Source organism: Saccopteryx bilineata, chromosome 2, assembly GCF_036850765.1.
Source record: "Saccopteryx bilineata isolate mSacBil1 chromosome 2, mSacBil1_pri_phased_curated, whole genome shotgun sequence".
NCBI classification, from domain to species: domain Eukaryota; kingdom Metazoa; phylum Chordata; class Mammalia; order Chiroptera; family Emballonuridae; genus Saccopteryx; species Saccopteryx bilineata.
The window spans coordinates 312957933-312981058 of NC_089491.1; the positions used below are offsets into that span (position 1 = coordinate 312957933).

Consider the following 23126-nt stretch of genomic DNA (forward strand, 5'->3'; position numbering starts at 1 on the left):
TGGCTTCTCCAGGCACCGAGAGCGTCTGATTGGGTGCAGCGAGAAGTCTATCACCGAGCCCTCGAAGCGGGAGGGGAAACTGCTGGAGTCTTGAGATTTCTGCACAGGTAGGGATAGTGCTGTAGACTTTATTTAGTACTTTTTCCGCAAGCTGGCAAAATAAGCTCTAGCCAATGGTCAGGGGCTCAATACAAACTTTTAATTACACTTCAAAGACTTCGTACAGTGCAACAGTGAATGAATGTTCGTAGTTAATATTCACAAGGGTCCACTTTATTAAATGTTAACCCCATCTTTATTTTTAGTCCCCTGTCCCTCAGGACTTCCATTAGGTTTCCTGTCTTGCCCGGTTTCAGGTTTCTTCCAGTTTTGGCTATGGACCAGTACATCAAAACTTCCAGCTGGTCCTGTCTAGGGTCCTGGGAAAATGGAAGCCCACTGCCCCACTCTCACAAAGACATATTTTAACAGAACCCAATTATGTGGGAAAGAAGCCAGGGGTTCGGTTCCTTTCATTATAAAAAGTATAAGTTCATCATCCTTTGAAACTTGTGTGTGTGTGTGTGTGTGTGTGTGTGAGAGAGAGAGAGAGAGAGAGAGAGAAAGGGGGAGAGAAAGATCACTTCTCAGCTTTTTGGCTAACATCAAGAGAGAAAAGAGGAGAAACACAAAGAAAATAGGTGAAAGGCTATGAAATACTGTACAAGAAAATAAGAAAGGAGTCTGGGAAGGAAAAACATCCTAAGGCATGAGAGGCAAGAGAATACCTCGTGTTCATGATACTTTACCTACTTCGCCATAGTGGGGACATGTTTCTAGGGAGTGGAAAGTGTGGGGCTGGAAAATGGTCTCCAAAGTTGTCACAAGAATGAGTTTAAAGAGAGAGAAGGCTGGCTTCTATTATGTTGGTGGTTCTTAAAAGGGGTGATGAGGGGCAGATTCAGAATGATCTGTGGGCCCAACCGTTTGGATGACCATCTGTGGATAGAAAATTGAAGGACTCTTGACAAAATATAAGAAAAGACAAACAAAAGTAAAGATAACTTTAAGGGAAAATAACCCTCAAAGATAAAAAACCAAGATGGGCAGTGGTGGTGTTGAAGGTAGAAAAATGGGGTTTTTAGATTTTGATCTGGCCAGAGTGATAGAATGTGGGGCAGCCATAAAAACAGCAAGGCTTCAGAAGGTAGCTAGCACCTTTCAAATTGGCACCATGGCCCTTCCCAGAGGGTGGGACCAATATGAAGGTTTGAAGAATAATCCCGGCCAAATGTCTCAAGTGCACAGTTTGATATGCCTTTTCATCCCATTTGCTGCACCTCTCCCCCCCTGCAGCACAGGCTTGGTGGATAAGGGGGGAGATGAGGCAAGGAAGGAGCGCTCATCATCTAGCTCCTGAGAGCTTCAAAAGATAATCTTGGCAGTATCAGGCTGGTATGCAGTGGTCCTGGTATTGGGTGACTTCCTGACCCACTCTTTACTCTTCCAAGCATCCCTCTAGGGTTCCATGACTGGGATAACTTCATATTGGGGAGAAGAAAACAAATATTTTCACATATCAGAGATTCCCATTGGGATACAATATCTGTTTCCATGAGTCCAAGAAGTTGGGGTATATAGTTATAACTGCCTGGGGCTGAGAACCTACACCGCCTTCTAGGCTTGGCTCAGCTGCTCTGGGGAAGATGGGCTGGGGCATACATACTCACTTGTTACTTTCCAAACCAGCTAGTCTCTCAATCTGAATTTTCAGGGTAGTGCTCCAAGTTCCCTGTGCCCAGACAGCCAGATCTACTTAGAATTGTGCCTACCACTGTAGTCATTTGGGCCAGGGGAAGCCAACAGCTTATATGTCCTGGGGCTCCAAGAACTGACGGGACATTGAAGGGATAAGGAACTGAGATTGAGGTAAAAGCTGTATCACATTTTTCTATCTGAGGAAGGGGTGAGCTCTGGCTGTAGGATTAGATTGGTACTTTAGCAGGACAAAGACAGTAACCTGGTTCACAGAGGTTAAAAAATTTAAACACACAAAATAAAGTATTAACATTTCTCCCCAACCTAATATCTCCAAAGAGAGAGTGACTGCTCTGAGGTTTTTGCTGTTCCTACTCCCTGTGCAAAAGTGCCTGGCACCTCGCCCCCAGTGGCAGGAAAAAGCAGAGTAGTATGGTGGGCAAGTCAGTCCCAAAATAAAAATAAGCAAGCCTAAGAGATGAAGCAGGAAAGGACTGATGGCAGCTGTTTGGAATCTGGGCTGAAGGCTCAAGTGGAAGAACCAGTGGTAGTAAGCAAGCTCTTTGTACAGCTGTTATCAGGATCTCAGGACACAGATGGAGAGGGAAGTCAGGAGAAGGGTTAGCAGGGAAGGGGTGGATAGAACTAGCGGGGAGGGTAGGTTTCCTTAGGGCAGGACTGAGTACAAGGATTGAGTGAGGGAACCCAGTTTGGCAAGAAAACTAAATTAATGGGAACAGAGGATGCAGGTGTGGAGCCCATTCAGCAAGGACAGTTCAAAGTCTCTGTTCCTGTCCCAGACAGGGCACCTGGCCCGTGGCAGGGCTAGGTATGTGGCAGGAGCACTTGGAAAGGGTGCTAACCTCCCTACTCTGCTCTGACCCAGAGTAGTGTGGGGAACAGCAGGCTTCTCTCCCACCACTGGTTACCAGTGTCTTGAGTCCACCAGCTCAGGTCGGAGGCTGAGTTTCTTGAGGCTCTCATAACCCACCACAATGACAATGGTAGAAGGCGTGGCTGAGATTATTCTGGCTGAGAGGCCCTTCATGAGGCCCCAAGGCCCCTCTTCCGCCATCAACTGTCTGAAGGTCAGGATGATGGAGTTCTTGCCCTCAACCTGGAAAAGTCAACACAGTTATGGTCTACAGTCAGAGTTCCTCTGTTCATTCCTCTGCCTTAGGCAGAAGTGAATTTGAATTCTGCTCCCCAGTTTATACTAACAGCATAACCTTAGATATTTTACTTAACTCTTTGCACATCAGTTTCCTTGAATATAAAACAGTGATAATAGTTCCTATGCCATGTGGTTGCTCTGAGTGGTAAACAAAAGGATACTTGGAGATGTTGAGACCAGGGCCTGGGAGATAGTAAGTGTTCAATAAACATTAGCCTTTTTCCTTTTCTTCAGAGAGAGAGAGAGGGATAGATAGGGACAGAAAGACAGGAATGGAGAGAGATGAGAAGCATCAATCATTAGTTTTTCATTGCGACACCTTAGTTGTTGTTCATTGATTGCTTTCTCATATGTGCCTTGAGCAGACCAAGTAACCCCTTGTTCGAGCCAGCGACCTTGGGTCCAAGCTAGTAAGCTTTGCTCAAACCAGATGAGCCCGCGCTCAAGCAGGCGACCTCGGGGTCTCGAACCTGGGTCCTCCGCATCCCAGTCCAATGCTCTATCCACTGCACCACCGCCTGGTCAGGCTAACATTAACCATTATTAATGTCATTAGATAAGCTACACAGCTATGAGTTGTTGGACTGGGTGTTTCTCTCTGGTCTCAGGGAGACTGAATTAAATCACCTCCAAGATCCTCTACTACTCTGCCAGTCTATGATTTTGACTCTGATCATCTCAATCCCTCTGAATCCCCCTGGCTAGTGTCCTCCCTCTGATTCTGTTGTCTTCCAGGTACTTATCTTCCCTATCACGTTGGAAGCCTGGCTAAGGCAGGAATCTCTTTTCTTTCTCAACAGTCCTGCCCCTTACCCCCACCTCCATACTCTGCCACCAAACTACACCTTTAGAAACCGCCCACTCGGAGCCTCAGTCAAGGCTGGACCGACGCACTCCTTGTTATACCCCCCCCTGTACTGCATGACCTTCAGAAGGTGATCCCATCTGTGGCTAAGAACATCTCCCCACTTGTTCTGCCTCCTTTAGCACCCTTCTCCATACTCCCTTTCTCCTCTCAGTCCTCTCATCTGACCACCTCTACTCTCCTAATCCTTGCACTTATCCATGGCCATGTCAAGGGCTTTTTAGCTATACCTCTGGCCGTCATATGTACTTCGTCTCCTGCAGCTGGGAGCACCTCAAAGACCTGTCCTTTCCCTGGATCTCCTTGTGGACAAGGATCAAGAAAGAATGAAGATGGAACCTATGTACTTTTTATTATACTGCTGACAAAATTAGGGGATACTTTATCGCTTCATATTCAGTGATAAAATATCCCCTAATTTTTGTGAGCAGTATATTTGCAAACTAATCAGATACCAATTTATTCATTTTCAAATGTATGTGGTTAGGGGAGGGCATTCTTTCTTGAGACACATATTCCTAGATTTTCCCAGACAAGAAGGTAAAGGAGTTCATCACCACCAAACCGGAATTATAAGAAATGTTAAAGGGACTTCTTTAAAAAGGAAAAAAAGAGATAAAAAATATGTAAATAAAATGGCAATAACTACATAGCTATCAGTAATTACTTTAAATGTCAGTGGATTAAATGCTCTAATCAAGCCTAACCTGCGGTGGTGCAGTGGATAAGGTGTCAACCTAGAATGCTGAGGTTGCTGGTTCAAAACTCTGGGTTTGCCCAATCAAGGCAAAAATGACAAGCAATCAACGGACAACTGACATGAAGCAACTATGAGTTGATGCTTCTTGCTCTGCTCCCTCCCCTCTGTAAAATCAGTAAGTAAAATCTTAAAATAAAAAAAAGAGACTCCAATCAAAAGACACAGAATAGATGAATGGATAATAAAACAAGACCCATACATATGTCGCCTACAAGAGACCGACTTCAGATATAAAGATACACAGACTTTGGTATGAAAAAGGAAATTTTGTGCAAATGGAAATGGGAAAAAAAAGCTGGGGTTCCAATACTTACATCAGACAAAACAGGCTTGAAAACAAAGGTTATATCAAGGGACAAATAAAGACCCAGCAATTCCACTTCTGGGTATTTACTATTACTGGGAAAAACCAAAAACACTAATTCAAAAAGACATATATTTCCCCTATGTTCATTGCAGCATTATTTACAATAGCCAAAATATGAAAGCAACCTAAGTGCCCACCAATAGATGAATGGATAAAAATGTAGTGTGTGTGTGTGTGTGTGTGTGTGTGTGTGTGTGTATATATATATATATATATAGAGAGAGAGAGAGAGAGAGAGAGAATGGAATATTACTTAGGCATAAAAAAGAATGGAGGCGCCTGACCTATGGTGGCACAGTGTATAAAGCATCAACCTGGAATGTTGAGGTCGCTGGTTTGAAACCCTGGGCTTGCCAGGTCAAGGCGCATACAGGAAGCAATTACTATGAGTTGATGCTTCCTGGTTTTCCTCTCTCTTTCCCTCCCTCCCCTCTATCAAAAAATCAATAATAATAATAATAAAAAAGAATGGAGGTAATGCCTGATTGGTGGTGGCACAGTGGATAGAGTATCGACCTGGGATGCTGAGGTCCCAGGTTCAAAACCCCGAGGTCGCCAGCTTGAGCACAGGCTCAACCAGTTTGAGCAGGGTCACTGGCTTGAGCCCAAGGTTGCTGGCTTGAGCAAGGAATCACTGAAGTGCCACAACTACAAGCTGATGCTTCTCATCTCTCTCTCTTCCTGTCTGTCTCTCAAAAAAAGAAGAAAAAAATAAAGGACTCTTGCCATTTGCAACAACATGGATGGACAGATGGACCTAGATGGAATTATGCTAAATGCAATAAGTCAGACAGAGAGAGACAAATACCATATGATTTCACTTATATGTGGTCTCTAAAAAAAAAATTAAATGAATAACCAAAACTGACTCACAGATACAGAGCACATTTACATTTTGTAAATTGATGGTTACCAGATGAAAGGGGTTGGGAGGATTGGATGAAAAAGGGGAAGGAATTAAAATAAGCAAACTGCCAGTTAGAAAAACAGTGCCTTTTGCAACAACATGGATGGACTTTGAGAATATTACCCTATAAGTAAATCAGAGAAAGCTAAGAACTATATGGTATTTACACAGAGGGGGGATATAAAACTGAGACTCATGAACATAGATGAAAGTGAAGTGGTTACCATGGGGAGGGGAGTTGGGGAAAGGAGTAAAGAGGAACAAATATATGGTAATCAGAAATGATTTGATTTTGGGTGATGGGCACACAACACAATGAGTAGTTCACATGCTATAGAGATGTATACCTATACACGAAGGTTGTGGGTTTGCTTCCTGATCAGGGCACATATAAGAAGCAACCAATGAATATATAAATAAGTGGAACAGTGCCAGGGCTGTAAAGTACAGCATAGGAAATAGAGTAATAACTATGGTGCCAGGTGGGTAATAGACTTAACGGGGTGATCACTTCATAATTTACATAAATGTCTAATCATTATGTTATACACCTGAAATTAATACAATATTGTATGTCAACTATAATTGAAAAATAAAAAACTATTTTAAAAAGTACCTAGATTTACCAGCCACCTCTATCCCAACATCCTAGTATCAGGGAAGTTGACTGTACCCCCAAACTGTTGAGGCTATTTTTCTTCCCTTCCTCCTCACCATAATCAAATGACCCCACTCTCCTGGACAGCTTTCCTCTTAAGTTACCCAAATTAGACATTAAACCCTCCCCCCATTCTCTTAATCCAAAGCTTTATACAGTAAAACCTGCCATTTGTATATTATATATCATCATTCAAATTCTATTTCCTTGGCCTAAGTACTATGGAATTGTTTCTGAGTGGACTGAAGACAAGGACTGTAACTTCTGGACAGCACCACCAAGGACTTTGTCAGTATTTTTGCAAAGTCTACATAGTACAATCCATGAAACTTATTCAAGAATAGTTACTTTCAGTGGCTGTGGAGAGCTCATAGAGAGAAACCAGATTTATGAAATTAACTGAAATCAGTATTTCTAATAACTACAAATCAGCTAGGTAAGGAAAAGGTGGTTGATGGGTTATGCTAATAGGATAAAAGGCTAGAAGAAACCAGTAAGAATTCCTAGAGGCATAGGCAAGTCAAGTAGAGGCATGCAAGGTAGCAGACAGAAGGAGAGAAACATTGTAGGTGCTTCAAAGTGCTCAGGTGGTTTCTGTAAATGGTAAGTCATAACCACAGGGAGGGGACTCGGATGACCAGAGAGCTGCTGGACTAGAGAGAGAGTCATGACACAGAGAGGTAAGGGGAAGGCTGAAGGGTCTGAAGATCACACTTCTAAAGGCTAATGTGGGAGGAGGGTGGAGGTGGAGGCTGGTTGTGGAGGCTGGCCGAGGAGACTGGACTTACCTGCACTCGGGTTCGGATAACATCCATAGGATTGGTGAGAATGGAAGCAGTAGCTGCAGCTAGGGGCCCCGAGATGGCTTGAAAGACAATGTGAGGGCATTCCTTAGGACAGAGGTATGAGAGCTGCTCTGGAATGGAGGGAAAGACAAAAGATAATGCCTTAAGACAGGGGTCCCCAAACTTTTTACACAGGGGGCCAGTTCACTGTCCCTCAGACCGTTGGAGGGCCAGACTATAAAAAAAACTATGAACAAATCCCTATGCACACTGCACATATCTTATTTTAAAGTAAAAAAAACCAAAATGGGAACAAATACAATATTTAAAATAAATAACAAGTAAATTTAAATCAACAAACTGACCAGTATTTCAATGGGAAATATGGGCCTGCTTTTGGCTAATGAGATGGTCAATGTGCTCCTCTCACTGACCACCAATGAAAGAGGTGCCCCTTCCAGAAGTGCGGTGGGGGCCGGATAAATGGCTTCAGGGGGCCGCATGCGGCCCGCGGGCCGTAGTTTGGGGACCCCTGCCTTAAGACATGAGGCACCACCCCATCTGCCCTCATACTGCTTCTACCTGTTGCCCAATGATGACAAGTTCTTCATCCTTAGCCACCTTGGACACCCCCATCCCCATAACTCCCATCTTTTTTTTCTCTTTGCTTTCTTCTTTAAAAAAAAAAAAAAGACTGTTTATTCATTTTAGGAGAGAGAGGTGGGGAGGAGCAGGAAACATCAATTGCCATATGTGCCTTAACCAGGCAAGCCCAGGATTTCCAACCGGTGACCTCAGCGCTCCAAATTGATGCTTTATCCACTGTGCCACCACAGGTCAGGCTCTTTGCTTCCTTCTTAACCAACAAAAAATTATAAATCTCTGGCTCCTTCCAGAAGTCATCTTGGTTGTATCCTCTAAAGAAGGAAATTTCAAAAACTCTTTGCTTGCTGACTACTTTCATCTGATGGACAGAAATTCTTCCTGATATAAAAATTTTATGCCTGTGCTCTGCTTTGCCCAATTCATAGATTAGAAAAGCACACACTAGCCTGATCAGGCAGTGGTGCAGTGGATAGAGCATTGGACTGGGATGCGGAGGACCCAGGTTCAAGACCCTAAGGTCGCCAGCTGGAGCACAGGCTCATCCGGTTTGAGCAAGGCTCACCAGCTTGAGCCCAAGGTCGCTGGCTCGAGCAAGGGGTCACTCGGTCTGCTGTATCTCCCCACGGTCAAAGCACATATGAGAAAGCAATCAATAAACAACTAAGGATGCCTCAACTAAGAATTGATGCTTCTCATCTCTCCCTTCCTGTCTGTCCCTCTCTCTGTCTCTGTCACACACACACACAAAGCACACACTACATATTTCCTATTATATGCATTGACTAACTGGTAGAATACATTAAAAACTGGTAATGCTGATTATCTTAAGGCAGGGAGTTGTGTGACTGTGGTGGGTGAGGGGCCTTTTCACAGTATACCCTTTCCTACCTTTTAAATTTTGAACCATGGGAATGTTTTTACAAATAACAATAATTAAAGTCATATCCTAAGTGAGAACTTTTCTCCAGCCTCTATTAAGAAGAAAAATTCATCTTTCAAAATGCTGATAAAGCCTGACTAGGCAGTGGCGCAGTGGATAGAGCGTCGGGCTGGGATGCGGAGTACCCAGGTTCGAGATCCAAGGTTGCCAGCTTGAGCGCAGGCTCATCTGGTTTGAGCAAAGCTCACCAGCTTGAGCCCAAGGTCGCTGGCTCGAGCAAGGGGTCACTCGGTCTGCTGAAGGCCCACGGTCAAGGCACATATGAGAAAGCAATCAATGAACAACTAAGGTGTCACAATGCGCAACGCAAAACTGATGATTGATGCTTCTCATCTCTCTTCGTTCCTGTCTGTCTGTCCCTATCTATCCCTCTCTCTGACTCTCTCTCTGTCTCTGTGTAAAAACACACACATACACACACACACACACACAAAAAAAAAAAAACCCAGGAAAGGAATATAGGAAATGCTAAGGGGAGAGGGTGAATGGGTTGCCATTTTAAACAAGGTAGTCATGGGAGCCTTCTCCAAGTTGAAGTTTGAGCAAAGTCCTCAAGGACAGTGCAAGCCATATGCTCTGTGGGAAGAACTTTCCAAGCAGAGTAACATCCTATGTAAAAGCCCTGAGATGAGCACACCTGAAGTCTTCAAAGGGCATCAAGGTCAGTATGCCTGGGGCAGAATGAGGGAAAGAACAGTAGATGAGATCCAAGAGGTAAGTTATTTAGGACTTTGAAGCCATTGCAAAGACTTTGGCTTTTACTCTAAGTGAGAATGGATGTAAAATAGATTCATCATCTCAAAAATTCCCTCCTAGTTTTCTTTAAAATTCAGTCATCATAATACCTTTAAAAAGTTTTTCCTCATGCTCCTAGTTGGGGTAATTTGTGGCCAGGCAACTAAATATTAGGGAACAAGTAGGATGGTGGGTCTTGGCAGGGCAAAACTCAGAGTGTCTAAGTCCTGGCAGCATGGCAGAATTCCTTACGCCGTACTAGAACCCCCTCTTCCTTCCTCGCTCTTTTCTTTCTTCCCTTTCTCTCTTTATTTCTTTCAAATGAGAGGAAGGGAGAGAGATGAGAAGCATCAACTTGTAGTTGCAGCACTTAGTTGCTCATTGATTGTTCTCATATGTGCCTTGACTGGGGGGTTCCAGCTGAGCCAGTGACCCCTTGCTCAAGCCAGTGACCTTGGGGGTTTTGAACCTGGATCCTCAGTATCCCAGGTCAATGCTCTATCTATTGCGCCATCATATTGTCAGGCCCTGATTTCCAATCACTTTCCCTACTGTCAGCACAAAGAGAAACAAAGTGAACTGGTGGCTCCACCTCAAGGGTGTCCTGTTTCTCTTGAGAAGAAAACATTTCATAACCATTAGAAGGCAGCATCTGGACTGGCACTGCCAGCCTCCTTGGGCCGGTCTACACTGGCCCCCAGGCTTGTAAACTGCAGTGGGATCCAGATTCCAATTTTAGTCACACATACATGCCATTTTCCTGGGGCTTAGGGAGAGGATAGACAAAGGCAAGAGGGTTGGGGAAAGAGCCCTATGTCTTTCACTCTTTATTCATTCAAAAGTGTTTATTGGGCACCTATTATCTGACTTGGTTTGAGACCCTCCTGGCTAAATGACTTTGGACAAGTAATAGAAATTGTTATTTATTTAATGCTTACTAGATGACAGGCATTGAGATAAGCACTAAACGTAAAACAGAGAAACAGGGAAATCCCTTCATGGAACAAGGAGTTTGGAGGTGGAAATAAAATGACTGCAAATTATGTGCTCTAAAGAAAACAAGGTACTGAAAAAGAAAACAGAAAGAGCCCTCTGTCCAACTGGGTCATTAAAGAAGTCCACTTTGGCCCCTTATAAAATTTGGCTAAAAAAGTCCCAGATGGGATGAGACAATGTCCGCTGCCAAGGGTTAGTAGCCAGCAGCAGGATTAGGAAGGTTGCAGGCACAGGCTGTCCTAACTGGAATTTGGTAGTTGATGCCATCGTACCCAAAGCTGTAGATGTCACAGGGTAGCAGGTACACAGAGGTCCTGCTCTCGATAATGTGTTCTACCCTTTAAGAAGGAAATCTGGGCCCTGGCCATTTGGCTCAGTGGTAAAGCATCAGCCAGGGTGTGGCTGTCCCAGGTTTGATTCCTGGTCAGGGCACACAAGAGAAGTGACCATCTGCTTCTCTACCCCTTTCCCTTCTCTCTCTCTCCCTCTCCCCCCTACCCACAGCCATGGCTTGAGTGAGTTGGTCCCTGGTGCTGAGGATGGCTCCTGGGCCCCCTTAGCCTCAAATGCTAAAAATAGCTCAGTTGCCAAGCAATGGAGCAATGCCACAGATGGGCAGAACCTCACCCCACAGGAGGCTTGCTGGGCGCTGTAGGAGTCTGTCTCTCTACCTGCTCTCAATTAAAAAAAAAAAAACGAAGAAGAAGGAAATCTGGCCATATGTTTATTGAGGCCCTCAAAAATCTTATCTTTTGATGCAGTAATCCCATTTCTTGGAACTACTTAAAAAGAAGTAAAGTTTTATGAATAAAAATACATTATAGTTTCTAATCAGTGGTGGTACAATGAATAGAGTGTAGACCTGGGACGCTGAGATCCCAGGTTCGAAACCCCAAGGTTGCTGGCTTGAGCATGGGGCTCACTGGCTTGAGCACAGGCTTGCCAACCTGAGCACAGGATCACCAACATAATCCTGGGATTGGTGGCTTCAGCCCAAAAGGTTGTTGGCTTGAAGCCCAAGGTCAATGACTTGAGCAAGGGGTCACTGGCTCAGCTGGAGCCTACTGGTCAAGGCATGTATGAGAAGCAATCAACAACTAAAGTGCTGCAACTAGGAGTTTATGCTTCTTATCTCTCTCCCTTCCTGTCTGCCTCTCTCATAAAAACAAACAAACAAACAAACAAAAACATTATAGGAGTAGAGAGGCTCAAGGTTACATCACATCCTGAATTTAACAATGCTGAGGAAAAGACATCTAACTTAAAAGCTCACTATTATTTATTAATTTTATCTCAAATTCCAGATTCCCCCTAATTTTGTCCTTTCCCATCTTCCAATTTTCTATCAATATTCCACTAGGCCTAGTTGATGATATTGTACCCAGAACACTCTATGTTTGATAATCATCTACTTTACTTGTCTGATTCCACCCCCCCCCCACTCTGATCTAAGGTCCTTGAAGGCAAGAAACAAGAACTGTGTATTATTCTTCCTTGAATCCTCTTGAATCAAATGTTTGCTGAATGACTGACCCATTCTCCCATTAAATCTCCCACTGTCACATGTACAGAACAATGGCATCTTAGCATTTTAGTAAACCCATCCTCCTGATCCCTGCTTACCTGCATAGAAGTGATAGAAGGGCCACCAGACAGCACTGTTTGGGATGTAGGTAAGTAGTGAAGCCACATAGCCTCGGTAGAAGCCTCGAAGCCCATCAGTCCGCAGGATCTGCCTGATGATGTCCTTGGTTTGGCCAAAGGCAACTACACCTTGTCCCTGTGGGTTCCCTTGCACTTGGAAGCGGCCCATTTTCTCACCCTTACGCTGCATCATCAGGTGCTGGGAGACCACATCAATGGGCACTGTGATGCTCTGGGCTACGAGAGAGGCTGAGCCACCAGCCACCAGTGATTTGACTGTGTTGCTCTGGCTATAGTCAGCTACAAACTTCCGGGTGAGCTCGTAAGTGGTTACATAGCACTGGCCCGAGATGAGGGTGAAGGTGTTGACCAGGAATCCCCGGTAGAGGCCAGTCACTCCATCTGCTCGCAGGATCTTGATGAAGGCGTCAAAGGTCCCATGGTAGAGACTCTTGCCTTTCTGAACCTGCAACCGAGTGCGGATGAGGGTAAATGGGTAGACGCTGACACGGATCATCATTGTCATTGCCACACCAAACACGTAGAACTTCTTCTTGTCCAGGTGTTCCCACTCGATGATCTGGATATTGCGTTTGTCCTCCATTGTGCCTGAAGTCCTGGGGATTTGAGAAGGGTGAAGGGAAGTGAAGTAGGTGAGAACTTTGAACTCCCCTCTTCTGGCTAGGCTCTGAAACCCCATGCTCAGGCTTCATCTCCCCGGGTACTTACCTCCCCGTATTTTCAACTTCACCCAGTCTGGCTCTGGGTCTTCCTTCACACATCAGGAAACTGCTCTCCTCCTTTATCGGTCCTTCCCAATTCCGGAAACCACTGCTTACCTCACTGACCCCTCTGGTTTCACTCCCACCTCAGCTTCCTACACCCAGCTTATCATCTGTTCTCTACTTCTGCCTGGACCTTGGTGTCATAGCCCCTTGTCCTTCTCTGGTTCACGAGAACAAACCAACAACCTGGCAGGATGCAAAGCTCCTCAATGGGCTAATGGGATGTCACTAAGTGACATTTAGCAGGTTCCAAAGGCTGGAGGGAAATGCTCCATTTAAAAAAAGTTTTGTTTTTATTTATTCATTTTAGAGAGGGTAGAGAGGGGAAGAGAGAAAGAGGGAGGGAGAGAGACAGAGAGAAAGAGAGAAGGGGGGAGAACAGTAGCATCAACACCCATATGTGCCTTGACCAGGCAAGCCAGGGATTTCAAACCAGCGACCTCAGCATTCCAGGTTGGCGCTTTAACCACTGTGCCACCACAGGTCAGGCAAAAAAATTTTTAATTCTTTATTTATTGATTGATTTTTAGAGAGAGGAGAGAGAAAGCGGGGAGAGAAGCAGGAAGCAATAGAAGTTGTTTCCCGCATGTGCCTTGACCAGGCAAGCCCAGGGTTTTGAATCAGCGACCTGTGTTCTAGGTCGACACTTGATCCACTGCACCACCACAGGTCAGGCACTCCATTTTTTTTTTTAAACTTTGTTTTATTATTTTTTTAATTTTATTTATTCATTTTAGAGAGGAGAGACAGAGAGAGAGAAGGGGGGAGGAGCTGGAAGCATCAACTCCCATATGTGCCTTGACCAGGCAAGCCCAGGGTTTCGAAACGGCGACCTCAGCATTTCCAGGTCGATGCTTTATCCACTGCGCCACCACAGGTCAGGCAGGCACTCCATTTTTTAAAAAAAAATGTATGTATTGGTTTTAGAGAGAGAGGAAGGGAAAGAAACAGAAACATCAATCTGTTTCAGTATGTTCCGTGACCAGGGATCAAACCTTTGACCTTTGTGTATTGGGATGATGCTCTAACCATCTGAGCCATCCAGCCTGGGAAGGAAGTGCTCCTTTTTTGATGCTCCAGGCCCACTAAGGAGGTCCTCTTTTATTCCACTTACCAGCTAACTCACCTGACTTTATTTCTGGTTTCCATGCTGGCCGCTCTGAGCTCCCCTGGCCCACACTCAGTACACTTAGATTTTCTCCAGTCCACATTTGAAGTGAGGGGAAGAAGCTAAGTGGGGCTTTCACACCACAGGGCACCCCTTCACACACACCTTCCCTCCCTCCAATGAGAGCAGAATGTTAGGAACAAGGCAAAGGTCACAGTTCTCTGGTTATTAGATAACTCACTCTAGAGAAAGAAAAGAACCACCTGAAGAGTCTTGAGAACTACAGGGTAAAGAACATGTTTGGCCCCTTCCATCCCTAAGCATCTAAATCATAACTTCAGTCCCAGATAATGAAGGGAGATTCAAGTGACACAGAAGATACAGACTCTGCCTTAGAGAAACTCACGGTCTGTTCAAACTGACAACAGTATCTCACTGGGAAATGGATGTCAGTTACAGAGATAAAGAATCCAGGGAGCCCTGGCCGGTTGGCTCAGTGGTACAGCGTCGGCCTGGCGTGCAGAAGTCCCAGGTTCGATTCCCGGTCAGGGCACACAGGAGAAGCGCCCATCTGCTTCTCCACCCCTCCCCCTCTCCTTCCTCTCTGTCTCTCTCTTCTTCTCCCGCAGCCGAGGCTCCATTGGAGCAAAGATGGCCCGGGTGCTGGGGATGGCTCCTTGGCCTCTGCCCCAGGTGCTAGAGTGGCTCTGGTCACAACAGAGCGACGCCCCGGATGGGCAGAGCATTGCCCCCTGGTGGGCAGAGCGTAGCCCCCTGGTGGGTGTGCCGGGTGGATCCCGGTCAAGCGCATGCGGGAGTCTGTCTGACTGTCTCTCCCCGTTTCCAGCTTCAGGAAAAAAAAAAAAAGAATCCAGGGCAAAGTAATGTACATGTGACCCTCATGTTAATTATATCCATTGCCTAATGTTTCAAACCAAACTAAAAAGCTTACTAATGTTATAATTGCATAAAATTGGGACATTCCAACTGAAGAACTGTCAAATGAGAGGACATGATATATTGGATATATTATTAGTAACAAAGTAACGTGCTCCTGTGTAGGACACTAGCCATTTTCAGCTACAAGGGGAAAGTGGGAAGTTCAATTCCAGGATGTGAGAAGTCAGGGGCTCCCTAGCTTTTGAGAGAAATCCCTAAGAGCTGGGAAAGCAGGTGGCCACATCAAAGGGGCAACTCGAAAGGGTTGAAATGTTCTAATTAAGCAGTCCCAATGCTAATAATGCCTTGGCAAACTTCATGTCAAGTGTTTAACCCGCGTCCGTCTTCAACCACCATCCCCAAGCAAAGGTCCCAACTAGCCTAAGTAAGTAGTTTCTTGGTTTACCATGTAAGTCAATGGGGAAGCAAGGTTAGCTTTTCAGTATTTCCTGAACTGGACTGTGTCACTTTCATTAAAGTACAGGATACAGGATACCTGCAGTGCACACTGAGTGCATGGGAGCTGAGAGAAAACCTCTCACCTTCAAGGTGAAGCATTGGTGAGGTACATGTAACCAAAACAGGCTTTCTGGAGGAAGTCAAAGCAGTTTGAATGAAGGAGGAATACATGTAGACAGTGAAAAGGAAAGAACAACAGCTTCGAACAATTGGGTTGGCCAGAATGGAGAATCTAGGCTGTGGAAAGTAAGCTCCAGGTGGGGTTCTAGGAGGAGAACCCCTGAAAAACAGATGTACCATTGCTGTGGGCAAAGTGGCCCTTTCTTCCCAACAAGTCCAGCAGGGCAGTCTTCTCTTTGAGGCCCTTCAAGAGATGGTGATTGCCTGACCTGTGGTGGCGCAGTGGGTAAAGCATCGACCTGGAAATGCTGAGGTCGCCAGTTCAAAACCCTGGGCTTGCCTGGTCAAGGCACATATGGGAGTTGATGCTTCCAGCTCCTCCCCCCCCCTCTCCTCTCTCTCTCTCTCTCTCTCTCTCCCCCCCCTCCTCTCTAAAATGAATAAATTAAAAAAAAATACAGGAAGAGAGGGTGATCACTGTCTTCCCTACCCCAGGGTGTTTGTCATCCAGGGCCCCAAGGTCATGTTTCCGTTACCACTGAGAGTTGAAGAGAAACACTAGGATTTACTGAATACCTAATTACCCCACACAGCCCTTACAACCTCTGCACAGTTGGACACTTCTGCTAAATGAGGAAACAGAGGGTCAGATGTATTAAAAGGAATAGGCCCCAAGGTCACACAGCTGGTTAGTGGTAGAGGCAGGATATAAGCCAAGATTTCTTCTCTACTCCACCATGCCTTCTACCACCCTGGGAGTTGAAGAGCTCCAACACAAATCACTGTTTGGTCTAAAGCCAAGTCATTCCCACCATGGGAGCCAGAACAAATGCCCTCATGACTGCCAGTCAACCAAGGGTTAAGCACAAGGTCCTGGCCCTGCAGGTGCCCAGGGATTTCTCTCAGCTTTGTTCTAGAGAAACCAAGAGCTGCCTCTGCTTTCAGAGTGTGCTTGTGGAGTGACAGAGCTGAGTGGCTGGGCAGTCACATTGTTGTCATAGGACAAATACAACTGGACTCAAGCAGGAGTGCCTTCTACAGGGATCATGCAAATTATATGCTAAACAGCTCAGAGAGGCAGGGCAACAAAGGATTCTGTTGTAGGACCTGGTTTTGTGGGCACATCTCAATTTATCAAGCTGAATTACAAAGTACCAATATCTCCTGATGAGAAATCCTAAGGCAAGAGCCAGTGCCTGCTTTCCTCCATCTCTGACACGTGCTAGTCTATTTCAAATTTCCAGAAGGAAAGGAGGACTCTTCAAGGCTGAAGCCAGTAACTTCTGCTATTGCCATGGTGACAAGAGAAGCTATTAAGAGTCATGCCTAGAGAAATAAACCTCTACAGCTGTAGGAGAGGGACACTGCATCCATCCTTCTTCCCTCCAAATAGTGGGACTGCTCCGAAAAGGGATCTCAACCTGCTATTTAGTATATAACCTCCAAATTTCCTTTTGAAATATCAAAACCAGTTCCTTTTATTTACCCTCTGGAAAATCCTCCTTGCAGATACTGTATGCAAACTTTCTTCAGCCTTCCCTTCTCCTAACTCAATCAGCCCAACTTCATCATAGCTCTTCTCAGACCCTTATTTTTGTACATGACTCCAGTTCTGAATTTCCCCCATCTTTTAACAATGTTTGGGTACAAAAGGCTAAAGTGCTTTCTATGGAGATGGGTCAAACAGATGACCCAAGATGTTCTGAAGTCATCATGTAAGATGTCAGAGGCAGAACCCCTACTAACAAGCCTGCCAGTGGAAAGGGACAACTGGGTAGCTCTGTACACCTCCTTTCCACTCCACTTTCCTTGTACCAGAAAAATCACACTAGACTCATTCACTAGGTTCTGAGATTCTGGGTCAGAACAAGGCAGTGTCACCTGGAAGGCAAGGTCATGCAGTGGAAAGAACACTAGTAATCAGGAGACCCAAGTTTGAGCTCCACTTCTATTACTTACCAGTAGGATTAGAACCAAGTCACTTCGCCCTGGTCGGATAGCTCAGTTGGTTGGAGCATTTTCCTGAAGTACAGAGGTTTCCAGTTCGATCCCCAATCAGGGCTCATACAGGAAAGATAAATGTTCCTCTCTCTCTCCTCCTTCCTTTCTTGCTAAAATCAATTTTAAAAGAAAAAAAAAAAGAACCAAGTTATTTCACTGAAGTTCAGTTTCCTCATCTGTGAAATGGGGATAACAAAGCCTGCTACAGCTATACAGTAATGCACCTCTTTTTTTTTTTTTCATGCACCTCTTAATGATAGGGACACAGTCTGGTAAATATGTCATTAGCAATTTCATTGTTGTTCAAACATCAGAGTTCATTTACACAAACCTAGATGGTATATAGCCTACTATATATCTAGGCTGTATGGTATAGCCTATTGCTCCTAGGCTACAAACATTTACAGCATTATTACTGTACTGAACTCTCTAGGCAACTGTAACACTATGGTATTTGTGTATCTAATCATATCTGAACACAGAAAAGGTACAGTCTAAATATGATATAAATGATAAAAAGTGCCTGACCAGGCGGCGGTGCAGTGGATAGAGCGCTGGACTGGGATGCAGAGGACCCAGGTTCGAGACCCCAAGGTTGCCAGCTTGAGCGCAGGTTCATCTGGTTTGAGCAAAGCTCACCAGCTTGGACCCAAGGTCACTGGCTTGAGCAAGGGGCTACTCAGTCTGCTGGTCAAGGCACATATGAGAAAGCAATCAATGAACTAAGGTGTTGCAACAAAAAACTGATAATTGATGCTTCTCATTTCTCTGTAGTCTGTCTGTCCCTATCTATTATCCCTCTCTCTGACTCTCCCTCTGTCTCTGTAAAAAATATATATATATATACATATATATATATTTTTTATAAATGTATATATAAAGTGATACATCTGTATAGGACACTTACCATGAATGGAGCTTGCAAGAATAGAAGTTGCTTTGGGTGAATCAGTGAGTAGTGGTGAATGAATGTGAAGACCTAGGATTACACTACTATAGACATTATAAATACCATACACTTAGGTTATACTAAATTTATAAAATAACACAGGTTAAACCAAGCACAATATAAAATGATGCAATCAAGAGGCTTAGTAAACATAAGATGGGTGAGGCTGCTGTTGGTGTAGCATGGCAATATGTTTATAGCTAACTTTTTTTTAAGTAGAAATAATGATTAAAAATATAGTATAGTAAATACATAAACCAGTAACAAAGTTGTTCATTATCATTATCAAGTATTATATACTGTATATAATTGTACATGCTATACTTTTATATGACTGGCAGTGCAGGTCGGTTTTACACTAACATCAGCACAAAACATCTACATAATGCATTGAGCTATGACATTACATCAGAGGTCCCCAAACTGCGGCCCCCTGAGGCCATTTATCCGGACCCTGCTGCACTTCCAGAAGGGGCACCTCTTTCATTGGTGGTCAGTGAGAGGACTGTGCTCCTGGAGTACTGTATGTGGCGGCGTCACTCACGTAGAGTACTACTTCCAGTGACGCGCGACGCACGCCTCACAGCTCCAGAAACGCAGCATATCACTTGTTTCGGCTAGCCATGACAAATATGGAACGGGACATTGACCATCTCATTAGCCAAAAGCAGGCCCATAGTTCCCATTGAAATACTGGTCAGGGCCTGGCCGGTTGGCTCAGTGGTAGAGTGTCAGCCTGGCATGCAGGAGTCCTGGGTTCGATTCCCGGCCAGGGAACACAGGAGAAGTGCCCATCTGCTTCTCCACCCCTCCCCCTCTCCTTCCTATCTGTCTCTTTTCCTCCCGCAGCCAAGGCTCCATTGGAGCAAAGATGGCCCTGGCGCTGGGGATGGCTCCTTGGCCTCTGCCTCAGGCGCTAGAATGGCTCTGGTTGCAACAGAACGACGCCCCGGATGGGCAGAGCATCGCCCCCTGGTGGGTGTGCCAGGTGGATCCCGGTCGGGCGCATGCGGGACTCTGTCTGACTGCCTCCCTGTTTCCAGCTTCAGAAAAATACAAAAAAAAAAAAAAATACTGGTCAGTTTGTTGATTTAAATTTACTTGTTCTTTATTTTAAATATTGTATTTGTTCCTGTTTTGTTTTTTTACTTTAAAATAAGATATGTGCAGTGTGCATAGGGATTTGTTCATAGTTTTTTTTATAGTCTGGCCCTCCAATGGTCTGAGGGACAGTGAACTGGCCCCCTGTGTAAAAAGTTTGGGGACCCCTGCATTACATTATGACGACTACAACATCACTAGGCAATTGAAAATTTTCATCTCCATTATAATCTTATAGAACCACCAGTCATTAATGTGGTCCATCATTGATTGAAATGTCATTATGTGATGCATGACTGTATAATAGTGTGGTGCAACTCATATGAGCTAATATGTATGAAGGCATTTTAGGCTTTTTAGCAACAGAGAGATGCAGCCAGTGGCTTGATTGGTTTGAGCGCCGGCCCTGGGCACTGATAGCTCAGTTGGTCCCAGCATCAGCTTCAGGCACTAAGGACAGCTCGGTTGATTTGAGCATTGGCTCTGGGAGGGGGCTTCCAGGTGGATCCTGGTCCAGACACATGTGGGCGTCTATCTTCCCACCTCTCACTTCAAAAAAAGAGAGAGAGAGAAGCAGACAGGGAGAGAAATGAGAAGCATCAACTCATAGTTGTGGCACTTTAGTTGTTCATTGGTTTCATATGTGCCTTGAATAGGGAGCTCCAGCCAAGCCAGGGACTCTGAGATCATGTCAGTGATCCCACACTCAAGCCAGCGACCCTCTGCTCAAGCTGGCGAGCCTGAGCTCACGCTGGTGATCTTGAGGTTTTGAACCTGGGACCTCGGTGTCCCAGGTCAATGCTCTATCCATTGCACCACCACCAGTCAGGTTGTATGAAAGCATTTTAACAGCAAAGCATTTCTATCATTGTAGAAAGCTCTATTGGACAGTGCTGCTCTAAATCCTTGCTGTTCAAAATGGTACACAGACCAGTAGCATGGACATCACCTGGGAGCTTGTGAGAAATACAGAATTTCAGAATACACCCGAGATCTACTGAATAACAGCCAACATTTTAAGATCTGGGATGATTAGTATGTGTGCCAGAGTTTGAAATACATTACTTTAAATATTAAGGATTGTCAGTATTATAACAATGATAATATTACTCTAAAAGTCCAGGACCATTATAACTAATGTTAGGAACCCTGACTCCATCCTGACTTGTCCCAACTGACAAGAACTTGGCCCAATAATGTCTTTCTACTAGACTCATTCAGATCTTTTCACTCAACCATCCCCACCAAATTAAATCACCTTCTATAACTCCTGACAAGACACCCTGGGATTTGATCCCCACTTCTCAGCTGGAAATAAGATCTTTGCTTCCTCCTTCTGTTCCTTTGTTCTCCCTACTGCATCTGCATCAACGCTCTGCACTCTGGTAGCTAGCTACATGAATGTAAACATATTTACATGCTTACCCATCTGTCTAAATATGTATTTTCTTAGAGGAGGTCCCTGATGATACCACCAACCCCTCCCTCCAGAACGTCTCCTTTGGATTAGGTGAGATTCCCACCATGCCTTCTTTTGGTCTTCAGTGGATGCCATGTGATTCCCTCATCACAGACACCACATGACAATCCTCTCCACCAATTCTATATGACATTCCCTTTATACACTGTGTCCTGGCTTCCGCACAGCTGCCTCTGGGTCCTCGGCTATGCCCCTCGCTCTGCCTCTCCCCATGCTTCTTTCGCTGTCAGTGAACCTCATGCTCCTCCGACAGGATACGATGCCTCATTGGAGTCGTCCTTTGTCCCCAAAACTGCGTGGCAGGTTCCCACGCTACTGCAGCCAGGCTCTGCAAACACCTTTTGCTCCTTGACAGGTCCGGGTGCTCAGAGACCTTAGTCTTTCGGCACCCAAACCCAGTGGTTTCTTACCTTCTCAGGTCAGGGCGACCCCGCCGCGTCTGAGGCGAACTCCAAACCCGGACAGCTAGGCCGCGGCTCCCACTCTATCCGCGCCTCCCGGCGACTGGCAGCCTCGGGGAACATCTTCCTCCATCTCGACCAGAGTCCCGGTACTAACGGAACCGGAAATTGGACGCTAGTATTCCCGCCCCTCTGGGGGCGGGGATGAGCGATGAGAAACCACATTAATAGCGTTCTGCATCCGGGGCGAGAGTGAACTGGCCTGGCGACTATCTTGAGTTCTGGCAGAAGCGACGCCTTTATTAGCTTCGCCATGCCTTTAGCTCTACAGCGCATGAGTGTCTTTTCTAATTCATAAGGTGACCAACTTTTTAATTTTTATTTTATTTTTTTATTTATTCATTTTTAGAGAGGAGAGAGAAAGGGAGAGAGAGAGAGACAGAGGAGAGAGAGGAAAGAGAGACAGAGAGAGAAGGTGGGGAGGAGCAGGAAGCATCAACTCCCATATGTACCTTGACCAGGCAAGCCTAGGGTTTCGAACTGGCAACCTCAGCATTTCCAGGTCGATGCTTTATCCACTGTGCTACCACAGGTAGGCTGACCAACTTTTTTACAATGAAAAGGACAAAAATAAATTGAAGTAAACAATATTATAAATAAAAGAAACATTTTATTCATTGCAACAATAACTATAATATGATAAATGCATAATAAAAACATTTGTAATGTTTTATATTGTAATTATGCTTACGTGCCTATTAATTTTTAATAGTAATTGTAAGAAAAAAGTACTCATTTAGATACAAATACGTCACATCACATGCAATGGATCGACTCTGCATTGATCGAATACGGACATTTACAGATTAGTCTTCCAGTATCAAAAACAAGGACATGTAGGAGGACACTTTTTTTTTTTTAATAAATTTTTATTAATGGTAATGGGATGACATTAATAAATCAGGGTACATATATTCAAAGAAAACATGTCTAGGTTATTTTGTCATCAAATTATGTTGCATACCCCTCACCCAAAGTCAGATTGTCCTCCGCCACCCTCTATCTAGTTCTCTGTGCCCCTCCCCCTCCCCCTAACTCTCTCCCTCCCTCCCTCCCATGTCCTCCCTCCCCCCACCCCTGGTAACCACCACACTCTTGTCCATGTCTCTTAGTCTCGTTTTTATGTTCCACCAATGTATGGAATCATGTAGTTCTTGTTTTTTTCTGATTTACTTATTTCACTCCTTATAATGTTATCAAGATCCCACCACTTTGCTGTAAATGATCTGATGTCATCATTTCTTATGGCTGAGTAGTATTCCATAGTGTATATGTGCCACATCTTCTTTATCCAGTCTTCTATTGAAGGGCTTTTTGGTTGTTTCCATATCTTGGCCACTGTGAACAGTGCTGCAATGAACATGGGGTTACATGTGTCTTCACGTATCAATGTTTCTGAGGTTTTGGGGTATATACCCAGTAGAGGGATTGCTGGGTCATAAGGTAGTTCTATTTGCAGTTTTTTGAGGAACCACCATACTTTCCTCCATAATGGTTGTACTACTTTACAGTCCCACCAACAGTGAATGAGGGTTCCTTTTTCTCCACA

The 23126-nt window shown here is 44.8% G+C and overlaps 1 protein-coding gene across 1 annotated transcript; it reads right to left on the bottom strand.

Moving 5' to 3' along the window:
• Positions 1-177: 177 nt before the first annotated feature.
• Positions 178-21661, bottom strand: SLC25A44 (solute carrier family 25 member 44). Its single transcript, XM_066261841.1, has 5 exons — positions 21527-21661; positions 17545-17696; positions 12154-12791; positions 7257-7384; positions 178-2854 (listed from the first exon to the last, which is right to left on the bottom strand). The coding sequence occupies exons 3-5, from the start codon at positions 12776-12778 to the stop codon at positions 2663-2665; spliced, it is 945 nt and encodes a 314-aa protein (XP_066117938.1). The 5' UTR covers positions 12779-12791; positions 17545-17696; positions 21527-21661; the 3' UTR covers positions 178-2662.
• Between the last annotated feature and the right edge of the window lie 1465 nt (positions 21662-23126).

What these genes read in the sequence shown, in the direction of transcription:
- SLC25A44 (XM_066261841.1), bottom strand. Translation starts at nt 12,778, where the DNA reads ATGGAGGACAAACGCAATATCCAGATCATCGAGTGGGAACACCTGGAC. An exon ending in CTTCTATCACTTCTATGCAG is followed by an intron (nt 7,385 to 12,153) that starts GTAAGCAGGGAT and finishes CCTCCATTCCAG; the next exon opens with AGCAGCTCTCATACCTCTGT. An exon ending in TTATCCGAACCCGAGTGCAG is followed by an intron (nt 2,855 to 7,256) that starts GTAAGTCCAGTC and finishes TGACTTTTCCAG; the next exon opens with GTTGAGGGCAAGAACTCCAT.